The following is a 13,438-nucleotide window of genomic DNA, read 5'->3' as shown; positions in this document are numbered from 1 at the left end:
CGCAAGACCTGAGTGTGTACATGTACAAGTCTTTGAAAGTGGCAGGATAAATTGAGAAGGCTGCTAAAAAAGAATTCTGGATCCTTGGCTTCATAAATAAAAGCAAGGAAGTTATAAAACGCTGGTTAGGCTTCAAATTCTGCTCTCTTGAACATCCCTCATTATAACTGCTCAACCATCGGTGGCCATGCCTTCAGCTGTAAGCTCTGGAACTCCCTCCCGAAACCTCTCTGCCTCTCTAACTCTCTTTCCTCCTTTAACACGCTTCTTAAAACCTACCTCTTTAACCAAGCTTTTGGTCATCTGCAGTAATTTCTTCTTTTGTGGCTCGGTGTCAAATTTATCTGTTTTGTCTTATAACACTGCTGTGAAGTGTCTTGGGATGTTTTACAACATTAAAGACGCTATATAAATAAAAGTTATTATATTATTATTATTAATAATTCTAGGCACCACACTTTAGGAAGGATGTCAAGTCCATAGAGAGGGTGCAGAGGAGATTTACTAGAATGATACCAGGGATGAAAGACTTTGTTTTGTGGAGAAGCTGGGATTAGAATCAGAGAACCATAAAAAATTAACAGCACGTAAGGAGGCTATTTCGGTCCATCATCCGCGCTGGACGACAACGAGCTATGCAGCCTAATCCCACTTTCCAGCTCTCGGTCCATAGCCTTGGTAGATTAAGGCACTTCAAGTGCATATCCAAGTACTTTTTAAATGTGGTGAGGGTTTCTGCTTCTACCACCCCTTCAGGCAATGAGTTCCAGACCCCCACCACTCTCTGGATGAAAACATTTCCCTTCAAATCCCCTCTAAACCTCCTACCAATTACTTGAAATCTATGCCCCTTGCTTGTTGAACCTTCTGCTAAGGAAAATGGGTCCTTTCTATCCACTCTATCTAAGCCACTCATCATTTTATGGACGCGTTTATTTGTACTGCCAAAATGGCCAACATGCTCCACCCGTTGTATATGATTGATCCCCTTGGAGGATAAGCAACACCCTGAGGTTTCACAGGAATGTGTCACTGGAACCGCCCATCCCAAGGTCCCACTGACTTTGCAAATTGTAACTCAATCCACTTTGATTTCCTGAAGTGACTGAGGACGAAGCTCCCGAGAAGACAGCAAGGGCCAACCAAAGTCCCGTACTCCAGTCCAAGTGCATCCCTCCCCCAGTGCAAGTGCATCCTTGCCCCCGCCTGCCAACTATAGATTGAGCATTGTGTACGGATTGTTAACAGGTTTATTGGGTATGAAGTGAATAGTAACAGTGTCGTAACTTCTGGATATCATCCACTCCAGCGATGTCCTTTGTAGGGGGTTGGAAGAACGTGATCCGTCTTCCCTGAGTTCCCTCTCTCCCTTCCGATCCACTCCCGCCCCAACCCTCTCTCTCCTCCCAGCCTCTCTCTTGCGCTCCCCCCTCCCCCTCCCCCCAGCCCCTCTCTTGCGCTCCCCCTCCCCCCAGCCCCTCTCTTGCGCTCCCCCTCCCCCCAGCCCCTCTCTTGCGCTCCCCCTCCCCCCAACCCCTCTCTTGCGCTCCCCCTCCCCCAAGCCCCTCTCTTGCGCTCCCCCTCCCCCAAGCCCCTCTCTTGCGCTCCCCCCTCCCCCAAGCCCCTCTCTTGCGCTCCCCCCTCCCCCTCTCTTGCGCTCCCCCCTCCCCCTCTCTTGCGCTCCCCCCTCCCCCTCTCTTGCGCTCCCCCCTCCCCCTCTCTTGCGCTCCCCCTCCCCCTCTCTTGCGCTCCCCCTCCCCCTCTCTTGCGCTCCTCCTCCCCCTCCCCCCAGCCCCCCTCTTGCGCTCCCCCCTCCCCCCCAAGCTCTTCACTAGCGCTCCCCGCTCCCCTCTTGCGCTCCCCCAGCCCCTCTCTTGCGCTCCCGCCCCTCCCAGCCCCTCTCTTGCACTCCCCCCGCCAGCCCCTCTCTTGCGCCCCACTCCGCCCTCTTTCCCCCCCCCCCACCCCAACACGCCTCTCTCGCGCTCCCCCTCAGCCTCCTCTTCTGTTCCAAAGAAAACAAGTCCAGCCTATCCAATCTTTTTTCATAGCTAAAATTCTCCAGTCCAGGAAACATTCTCATAAATCTCCTATAAGATAAGATAAGAATTAGGAGTAGGCCATCTAGCCCCTCAAGCCTGTTCCGCCATTCAACAAGATCATGGCTGATCTGGCCGTGGACTCAGCTCCACTTACCCGCCCGCTCCCCGTAACCCTTAATTCCCTTTATTGGTTAAAAATCTATCTATCTGTGATTTGAATACATTCAATGAGCTAGCCTCAACTGCTTCCTTGGGCAGAGAATTCCACAGATTCACAACCCTCTGGGAGAAGAAATTCCTTCTCAACTCGGTTTTAAATTGGCTCCCCCGTATTTTGAGGCTGTGCCCCCTAGTTCTAGTCTCCCCGACCAGTGGAAACAACCTCTCTGCCTCTATCTTGTCCATCCCTTTCATTATTTTAAATGTTTCTATAAGATCGCCCCTCATCCTTCTGAACTCCCAACGAGTAAAGACCCAGTCTACTCAATCTATCATCATAAGGTAACCCCCTCATCTCCGGAATCAACCCAGTGAATTGTCTCTGTACCCCCTCCAAAGCTAGTATATCCTTCCTTAAGTAAGGTGACAAAAACTGCACGCAGTATTCGAGGTGCGGCCTCACCAATACCCTGTACAGTTGCAGCAGGACCTCCCTGCTTTTGTACTCCATCCCTCGCAATGAAGGCCAACGTTCCATTCACCTTCCTGATTACCTGCAAACTAACTTTTTGGGATTCATGCACAAGGACCCCCAAGTCCCTCTGCACCGCAGTATGTTATAATTTCTCCCCATTCAAATAATATTCACTTTTACTGTGTTTTTTTTCCCAAGGTGGATGACCTCACATTTTCCGACATTGTATTCCATCTGCCAAACCTTAGCCCATTCGCTTAACCTATCTAAAACTTTTTGCAGCCTCTCTGTGTCCTCTACACAACCCGCTTTCCCACTAATCTTTGTGTCATCTGCAAATTTTGTTACACTACACTCTGTCCCCTCTTCCAGGTCATCTATGTATATTGTAAACAGTTGTGGTCCCAGCACCGATCCCTGTGGCACACCACTAACCACCGATTTCCAACCCGAAAAGGACCCATTTATCACGACTCTCTGCTTTCTGTTAGCCAGCCAATTCTCTATCCATGCTAATACATTTCCTCTGACTCCGCGTACCTTTATCTTCTGCAGTAACCTTTTGTGTGGCACCTTCTCGAATGTATTTTGGAAATCTAAATACACCGCATCCATCGGTACACCTCTATCCACCATGCTCGTTATATCCTCAAAGAATTCCAGTAAATTAGTTAAGCATGATTTCCCCTTCATGAATCCATGTTGCGTCTGCTTGATTGCACTATTCCTATCTAGATGTCCCGCTATTTCTTCCTTAATGATAGCTTCAAGCATTTTCCCAACCACAGATGTTAGGCTAACTGGTCTATAGTTACCTGCCTTTTGTCTGCCCCCTTTTTTAAACAGGGGCGTTACATTAGCTGCTTTCCAATCCGCTGGTACCTCCCCAGAGTCCAGAGAATTTTGGTAGATTATAACGAATGCATCTTCTATAACTTCCGCCATCTCTTTTAATACCCTGGGATGCATTTCATCAGGACCAGGGGACTTGTCTACCTTGAGTCCCATTAGCCTGTCCAGCACTACCTCCCTAGTGATAGTGATCATCTCAAGGTCCTCCCTTCCCACATTCCCGTGACCAGCAATTTTTGGCATGGTTTTTGTGTCTTCCACTGTGAAGACCGAAGCAAAATAATTGTTTAAGGTCTCAGCCATTTCCACATTTCCCATTATTAAATCCCCCTTCTCATCTTCTAAGGGACCACCATTTACTTTAGTCACTCTTTTTTGTTTTATATATCGGTAAAAGCTTTTACTATCTGTTTTTATGTTTTGCATAAGTTTACCTTCGAAATCTATCTTTCGTTTCTTTATTGCTTTCTTAGTCATTCTTTGCTGTCGTTTAAAATTTTCCCAATCTTCTAGTTTCCCACTAACCTTGGCCACCTTGTACGCATTGGGTTTTAATTTGATACTCTCCTTTATTTCCTTGGTTATCCACAGCTGGTTATCCCTTCTCTTACCACCCTTCTTTTTCACTGGAATATATTTTTGTTGAGCACTATGAAAGAGCTCCTTAAAAGTCCTCCACTGTTCCTCAATTGTGCCACCGTTTAGTCTATGTTTCCAGTCTACTTTAGCCAACTCTGCCCTCATCCCACTGTAGTCCCCTTTGTTTCAGCATAGTACGCTCGTTTGAGACACTACTTCCTCACCCTCAATCTGTATTATAAATTCAACCATACTGTGATCACTCATTCCGAGAGGATCTTTTACTAGGAGATCGTTTATTATTCCTGTCTCATTACACAGGACCAGATCTAAGATCTATGCACCCTCTCATGCAATCACATCTTTCCTGTAATGTGGTGACCAGAACTGCACTGTGGCCAAACTAGTGTTTTATACAGTTCAAGCATAACCTCCCTTCTCTTGTCTTTATTAGCTGAGGCATAGAATGCAAGTATTCCATATGCCTTCTTAACCACCTTACCTACCTGCCCTGCTAACTTCAGGGATCTGTGGATCTGCACTCCAAGGTCCCTTTGTTCCTCTACACTTCTCTGTGTCCTACCATTTAATGTGTATTCCCTTGCCTTGTTAGCCCTCTCCAAATGCATTACCTCACACTTCTCCGGATTGAATTCCATTTACCACTGTTCTGCCCACCTGACCAGTTCATTGATATCTTCCTGCAGTCTACAGCTTTCTTCTTCATTATCAGCCACATAGCCAATTTTTGAATCATCTTCAAACTTCTTAATCATACCCCCTACATTCAAATCTAAATCATTGATCTAAACCACCTTAGCAACAACAACAACTTGTATTTATATAGCACCTTTAAAGTAGTGAAACTTCCCAAGGTGCTTTATGGTAGTATTATGAGATAGAAATTTGTCACCAAGCCGCATAAGGAGAAATTAGCGCAGGTATGTTTTAAGGAGCGTCTTGAAAGAGGAAAGAGAGGCGGAGAGGTTTAGGCAGGGAATTCCAGAGCTTGGGGCATAGGCAACAGAAGGCATAGCCATCAATGGTTGAACGATTATAATCAGAAATGGTCAAGAGGGCAGAATTAGAGGCGCGCAGACATCTCGAATGGGGAGAGGGGGGTGGCTGAAGGAGATTAGAGATAGGGAGGGGTGAGGCCCTGGAGAGATTTGAAAATAAAGCTGAGAATTTTGAAATCGGTGTTGCTTAACCGGAAGCAATATAGGTCAGCGAACACAAGGGTGATGGGTGAGCGGGACTTGGTGCTAGTTAGGACACGGGCAGCCGAGTTTTGGATCACCTCTAGCTTACATAGGGTAGAATATGGGAGGCCAGCCAGGAGTGTGTTGGAATAGTCAAGTCTAGAGGTAATAAAGACATAGATGAGGGCTTCAGCGGATGAGCTGAGACAAGGGCGGATGTTATGAAGGTGGATATAGGCGGTCTTAGTTATGCTGCGGATAAGTGTTCGAAAGCTAATTTCAGGGTCAAATATGACACCAAAGTTGCGAACAGTGTGGTTCAGCCTCAGACAGAACTTGGGGGAAGGATGGAGTCAGTGTCTAGGGAACGGAGTTTGTGGCGGGGGCCAAAAACATTTGCTTCGGTCTTCCCAATATTCATTTTGGAGAAAATTTCTGCTCATTCAGAACTGGATGTTGGACAAGCAGTCTGACAATTTAGAAACCGTGGAGGGGTCAAGAGAAGTGGTAGTGAGGTAGAGCTGGGTGTCATCAACGTACACGTGGAAACTGACGCTGTTTCCTTATGATGTCGCCAAGGGGCAACATGTAGATGAGAAGCATTCGAGCAGGGAAGGTTAAGAGGCGATTTGATAGTTGTTCAAAATCATGAATGGTTTTGATAGAGTAAATAAGGAGAAGCTGTTTCAAATGGCAGAAAAGTTGGTAAGCATAGGACACAGATTGAAGATAAATGGTTAAAAAAAACACAGGCAACATGAGAGAAGTTTATTTACACAGCAAGTTGTTATGATCTGGAACGCACCGCCTGAAAGCATGGTGGAAGCAGATTCAGTAATAACTTTCAAAAGAGAATTGTTTAAATACTTGAAGGGAGAACATTTGGAAGACTATGAAGAAAGAGCAGGGGAATGGGACTTGCTTCCACTCTTAGAATGAGTCCTTAGGTGGCTGAACAGTCCAATGCGAGAGCCACAGTCCCTGCCACAGGTGGGACAGACAGTCGTTGAGGGTAAGGGAGAATGGGTCAGGTTTGCTGCGTGTTCCTTCCGCTGCCTGCGCTTGTTTTCTGCATGCACTTGGCGATGAGAATCGAGGAGCTTGGCCCCCTCCCGGATGCACTTCCTCCACTCAGGCGGTCTTTGGCCAGGGGCTCCCAGGTGTCAGTGGGGATGTGGAGATTCAACATCGCCTCCAGTGTGCCAGTGCAGCCTTCGGCCGCCTGAGGAAAAAAAGTGTTCGAAGACCAGGCTCTCAAATCTACCACCAAGCTCATGGTCTACAGGGCTGTAGTAATACCCGCCCTCCTGTATGGCTCAGAGGCATGGACCATGTACAGTAGACACCACAAGTCACTGGAGAAATACCATCAACGATGCCGCTGCAAGATCCTGCAAATCCTCTGGAATGACAGACGCACCAACGTTGGCGTCCTCAACCAGGCCAACATCCCCAGCATTGAAGCACTGACCACACTTGATCAGCTCCGCTGGGCAGGCCACATTGTCCGCATGCCAGACACGAGACTCCCAAAGCAAGCGCTTTGCAGGCATGATGGGCCGAATGGCCTATCATTCTATGATTTTATTAAGTCCCATCCCTTCCATACCAGATATTAACCTAATGAGGTCGATTTTAACCACCGTTCAGGCCTCGGTTTTCAATCCCATCACCTGGTGGAAACCAAGTGATGGTGCGGGGGCTGATGGTGGCAGTTAAAATGGAGCAGAGGACTTGCCCACTCCATTCCTGTCCCGATCTGGTTAAAATTACAGGTGACACCCATCCCAAGCCAGTGGGGTCCTATCTAAATATACAGATCGGGCTCCGATCTGCTATTTTAAACTGAGGCCTGAGTGGTGGTGACTCGTCCACCAGGCCAAACTTGCTGGGAACAACAGCCAGTGCCAGAAGGGGCCCAGCATGGTAAGCCTTCTGCCGCCTGATTTTAACAGCTTGGCAGCTGCTTCACACCGTCCATTATGGTTGGGAAGTCGGCAAGCGGTTTGTTGATGAGGCCCGGCTGAGCCTCCCCATAACAGCTCCCGGACAGGCATTCCTGCCTGGGAATTAAAACTGAGCCAGAATCAATGAATGTCATCATAGGCGATCTCTCGTATCGAGGATGACTTGCTTCCATGCCAAAAAGGGATGAGTTCGCAGGTGTTTCAATGAAGGACCTAATATTCCAGGTCCCAAACTACATCCTGAAGGGTGGAAGATTTTGTTAACATGTGGTGGCCGTTGCACACCAGCCAACACATGGGCTTGACAGAGCTTGGTCTTGGTCCAGTGGCAAGGATTAACCGAGACGACTGGAAACCAGCTCTGCTGCACACGTCGCAGTGTGGGTTGGCCCGTGCTGCCCCTGGGCCCACGCCCCTTCTGGGCCCCGAACACACGCCTCTCCTGGGCCCCGATCACGTCGCTCCACAATCACTGGCCGCTCTTGCGCCCTGACCTCGCCCCCACTGCTTCAGTGAGTCACACATGCTCAGTGTGCTTTAAATTTCTTTACTGAATAAACATCAGGAGCAAAAGCTCTGGCGAATTCTCTCCTCCTGAGACCAATTTTAACACCCATATTGATTCCTCAATTAAGTCAGCTAATTCATCACATGGGAAATTAAACCTGGGACCTCTGTGATCTACATGATTGATCTGCCCACTGTACAAACCCATAGGGGAAGCAGGTAATCTATCTACTATCTATGCTGATGCAACGCGTTCAGGTTCATATTCTAAAACCTGCAGTTCTGTATTAATTTTTTTGTTTTTTTAAAAATTGAATATCCTTTGGTGCTGGAGTTTAAGTTTTGAAGATACTGATTAACTATTTGAAGTTCCTTTCATCTTCCCCATCCCAAACTTAATGCAATAATAATTTTTATGTAGTGCTTCACAGCACAGTAAAATATGTAATGGTAAATTCATTAATCTTTCACTGCAGTTTAAAATTGTTGTTGAAAAGAATATTGTATTTCTCGAAATTGGCAAATACATGAGATATCGTGTGACTCAATTGTCTTTTGATCATTAAATTCAAACTTTTTAGAACAAGGATCTGCTTTTTTTTAAATAAAGGCTAACCGCTCATTTTTCGTACCAATTAAATCAGTGGACCCAAACCATTTGATGCCTTAAGATTTTTAAAAACTAATTAATTGTAAAAAAAATTACAAAAAGTAGGCTTCCAGCAACGCTAAGCAAATCTGAAAGGAAATTAACGCAGGCACTACTTGGTCATTGAAATCCTATTGCTTTCTGACACAGCCAAATGTTACGTATGTGTCCAGAACGCACCGACTCTTCCTAGGCACTGGCACCCACGTGGCCATCTTTCACGTATGAGCATGGACAGTTGAGTATCAGCAGGCTATTCAACTGTGGAGATTATCACAGTGGGGCAGGTCCTGTCCTCGCATCAGATCCACATACACTCTTTTGAACTGGATCAGTGAGTAACAATTAGAAGTGGATATCTTGACAGTGTGACATTTATTTGAGCCTAAGGGTTTTGAGGCAGTTCCAGTTCCCCAGCTGCTGCCTTAGTCCGAATGTCATTTGTGGGCGTATCTGCTGCAACCTTTAGTAAAGATTTGCAGCCAAAAATGTTGATTCGTGGCTTTCAAACATCTGCACGTGTACAAAAGAGTGCTTGGATAGTTATTTGTTGTTACCAGTGTTTTACAATTTGTCCTGCAGTATAAATGGGATGGGTTTCATAGCACCAGGAATTCCAGCATATGAAGTGGAAAAAGTCTTTTAATATAAAATGTGGCATAACAGTCTGCTGCTCAGCTGTAGGAGCAGTTGGAGCTCTGGCTCCAGATTATTCCTGTGATAGCCTACCCTAACCATGGAGCGTTGTTGGGCTTTGCTCAGTATGGTTTGCATTTTAAGCAGTGGCTTGGTGTACAAGTACTTCATCATTACAGGGCAGGCTAGGGGGCAGTGGTCTGTTGTTTACCTCGTGTTGTGTTGCTGTTTCCAGCCTGAATAATAATGTGGGAAAATGATCCTACTGCTGTCCCTGGCCTTCTCTCTTCCATGGAGACCGTGGAATGATCCATGTGAACAGCACCTTGAGATAAAATATCTATTTTACACAAAATTGCCTTCAAATTTCAAGATACTTCCACCCTTTTGTTGACCCATCTGTAACCTTATCCCCTGGTGGTTTTGTGATGTTGGCATACCTGTTGCGTATATTTGATTATAGTACAAGCTGCTTCATTCAGTTAATGTGTCTGTTATACATGGCTGCCTGATATGCCTATTAATGACTTGTATTTTCTTGCTGGTACAGGTTTCTCCATACTAGCATGCCAGGTTTCTGTTGCAGCTGTTCATAGTGTTTGTCACATTATAGCTACAGCCAATAGTCCTGTTGAGCTTTATCAGATCCCACGTTTGATGATGGTGTGCAAGTCCCAAAATGTTTCATAGAAAATTAACTACCTACAGCAGCTAATTGAAGTGAAGTTAACATCCATTATTGGCATTTAATTTTTACTTTTGAACTTTATTTCCTGAATTTGGACTTGTGATATTTGTCTGAGATAATTGACTATCAACAATACCCTTGTCTGAACCTTGGCTATTCAATATAAACTTGTCTGGTGTAAATGGATTGCACGGTGTATGAAGTCTGTTTGCCTGGTGCTAATGAGGTACTTTTAACTACATTTTCATTTTTTGTGTTTTCCTTCTAAACAGTGTCTTATTGATTGCCATGGCATTAGATGTGCGCTTCACAACTTTTAAGGAGTTCAGTCCTTTATATTACCTACTTAATGCTATCCCAGCAAAAGTGCAAAAAGGATTTCGAAATGTATTTGTGCATCTCACGGCACTTGATGCCAATAAAGACTACATTGCAGTGGGCAGCAATATTGGTATGCTTTATCTCTACTGCAGACGGCTGAACAAGATGACAAAATATAATTTGGAGGTATGTTTAAGCATTAGCCTGTTGCTGTAGTTGTGTGAATAAAACTATTGCCCGGGACCGGGTGATGCAGTGGGTTAGATATTAGCTTTTCATCTCTAGGATTGATAGTGAAAGTCTCCACTGTAGGCTGTATCCTGTAGGCTTTTCATGCAGTTCATTTGGGCAGTTTCAATGCAATTTGTAATGGGCATGGGCTCAAAGAACAAAACCACCCCTAATTCAGCACGAATAGCAACTAAATTAGCAATCTTATTTAAAGATCACAGGGCGGCTGATGTTGGAAGTGGAAAATTGTCACATGGTAAAATATAGCTACTGTGCAGAAGTTAGGCTACTGTTCAGGTACATTGGGGCAGAGTAAAGACTATTTTTATCCTAACTGTGCTACACCTATCTTGGAGAGCTTGATGCTGACAGTGGGTGCCCAAAATGGAAAGTACTTTGTTCTTCACCTTAATGAGCACAAAATACACACCAATTTTTATTTTAAATTCTCTAGCTACTTTACAACCTGGCAGCGTAGTGCATTATATTTAAGGCGTACTCTGTTCTGCAAGCTCGCATTCTACATACCATTTGCCGCCTTCACCGCCTGCTGTACCTGCATGCCAACTTTCAATGACTGATGTACTGTGACACCCATGTCTCGTTGCACCTCCCCTTTTCCTAATCTGCCGCCAATGAGATAATATTCTGCCTTCATGTTTTTGCCACCAAAGTGGATAACCTCACATTTATCCACATTATACTGCATCTGCCATGCATTTGTCCACTCACCTAACCTGTCCAAGTCACCCTGCAGCCTCTTGGCGTCCTCCTCACAGCTCACACCACCACCCAGCTTAGTGTCATCTGAAAACTTGGAGATATTACACTCAATTCCCTCATCTAAATCATTAATGTATATTGTAAATAGCTGGGGTCCCAGCACTAAGCCCTGCTGCACCCCACTAGTCACTGCCTGCCATTCTGAAAAGGACCCGTTTATCCCGACTCTCTGCTTCCTGTCTGCCAACCAGTTCTCTATCCACGTCAGTACATTACCCCCAATTCCATGTGTTTTAATTTTGCACACCAATCTCTTGTGTGGGACCTTGTCAAAAGCCTTTTGAAAGTCCAAATATACCACATCCACTGGTTCTCCTTTGTCCACTCTACTAGAATTTTTTGAGGATGTAACTAGAAGATTTGGCAAGCATGATTTCCCTTTCATAAATCCATGCCGACTTGGACTGATCCTGTCACTACTTTCCAAATGCACTGCTAATTATCTTTAATAATTGATTCCAACATTTTCCCCACGACTGATGTCAGGCTAACCAGCCGATAATTACCCATTTTCTCTCTTCCCTCCTTTTTTAAAAAGTTGTGTTACATTAGCTACCCTCCAGTCCATAGGAACTGTCCATGGAAAATAATCATCAATGCATCCACTATTTCTAGGGCCACTTCCTTAAGTACTCTGGGATGCAGACTATCAGGCCTCGGGGATTTATCGGCCTTCAATCCCATCAATTTCCCGAATACGATTTCCCGCCCAATAAGGATTTCCTTCAGTTCCTCCTTCTCACTAGACCCTCAAACCCCTAATATTTCCTTCGTGAAGACAGAACCAAAGTATTTGTTCAAATGGTCTGCCATTTCTTTGTTCCCTGTTATAAATTCACCTGAATCTGATTGGAAGGGACCTATGTTTGTCTTCACTAATCTTTTTCTCTTCACATATCTATAGAAGCTTTTGCAGTCAGTTTTTATGTTCCCAGCAAGCTTCCTCTCATACTTTATTTCCCCCCTCCTAATTAAACCCTTTGTCCTCCTGCTGAATTCTAAATTTTTCCCAGTCCTCAGGTTTGCTGCTTTTTCTGGCCAATTTATATGCCTCTTCCTTGGATTTAACACTATCCTTAATTTCCCTTGTTAGCCATGGTTGAGCCACCTTCCCAGTTTTATTTTTACTCCAGACAGGGATGTACAATTGTTGAGGTTCATCATGTGATCTTTAAATGTTTGCCATTGCCTAGCCACTATCAACCCTTTAAGTATCACTCGCCAGTCTGTTCTAGCCAATTCACGTCTCATACCAACGAAGTTACCTTTCCTTAAGTTCAGGACCCTAGTCTCTGAATGAACTGTGTCACTCTTCCTCTTAATAAAGAATTCTATCATATTATGGTCACTCTTCCCTCAAGGTGCCTCGCAAAACAAGATTGCTAATTAGTCCTTTCTCATTACACATCACCCAGTCTAGGATGGCCAGCCGTCTAGTTGGTTCCTCCCATATATTGGTCTAGAAAACCATCCCTAATACACTCCAGGAAATCCTCCTCCACCGTGTTGCTACCAGTTTGGTTAGCCCAATCTATATGTAGATTAAAGTCGCCCATGATAACTGCTGTAACTTTATTGCACGCATCCCTAATTTCTTGTTTGATGCTGTCCCCAACCTCACTACTACTGTTTGGTGGTCTGTACACAACTCCCACAAGCGTTTTCTGCCCTTTGGTATTCCGCAGCTCCACCCATACCGATTCCACATCATCCAAGCTAATGCCCTTCCTTGCTATTGCGTTAATTTCCTCTTTAACCAGCAACGCTACCCCACCTCCTTTTCCTTTCTGTCTATCCTTCCTGAATGTTGAGTTCCCAGCCTTGGTCACCCTGGAGCCATGTCTCTCTGATGCCAATTATATCACATTCATTAATTGCTGCCGGTTAATTCGTCCACCTTATTACGAATACTCCTTGCATTGAGGCACAGAACCTTCAGGCTTGTCTTTTTAACACACTTTGCCCCTTTAGAATTTTGCTGCAATGTGGCCCTTTTTGATTTTTGCCTTGGGTTTCTCTCCCTCCACTTTTACTTTTCTCCTTTCTTCTTTTGCTTCTGCCCCCATTCTACTTCCCTCTGTCTCCCTGCATAGGTTCCCATCCCCCTGCCATATTAGTTTAACCGCTCCCCAACAGCACTCGCAAACACTCCCCCTGAGATTACTACCTTTTTGAGGTTCTACTTTTTAATTTAACTCCTAGCTCCCTAAATTCAGCTTGTAGGACCTCATCCTGTTTTTTACCTATATCGTTGGTACCTATATGCAACACGATAACTGGTTGTTCACCTTCCTCCACCAAAATGTCCTGCAGCTGCTCCGACACATCCTTGACCCTTGCACCAGGG

The 13,438-nt window shown here is 45.2% G+C and overlaps 1 protein-coding gene across 1 annotated transcript in view; it reads left to right on the top strand.

The window, feature by feature from the left end:
* tecpr2 (tectonin beta-propeller repeat containing 2) overlaps positions 1–13,438 on the top strand; it is a 139,850-nt gene that overhangs the window by 3,682 nt on the left and 122,730 nt on the right. The window contains exon 2 of the mRNA XM_070879345.1: positions 10,029–10,263. Within this exon, the coding sequence (XP_070735446.1) occupies positions 10,045–10,263 (219 nt within the window). The 5' untranslated portion in view covers positions 10,029–10,044. The remainder of the gene's footprint in view (positions 1–10,028; positions 10,264–13,438) is intronic.

Source organism: Pristiophorus japonicus, chromosome 4 (genome assembly GCF_044704955.1).
Source record: "Pristiophorus japonicus isolate sPriJap1 chromosome 4, sPriJap1.hap1, whole genome shotgun sequence".
NCBI lineage: Eukaryota > Metazoa > Chordata > Chondrichthyes > Pristiophoridae > Pristiophorus > Pristiophorus japonicus.
Note: the sequence above shows the minus strand (reverse complement) of the source record. Positions and strands in the feature narration are given on the sequence as shown.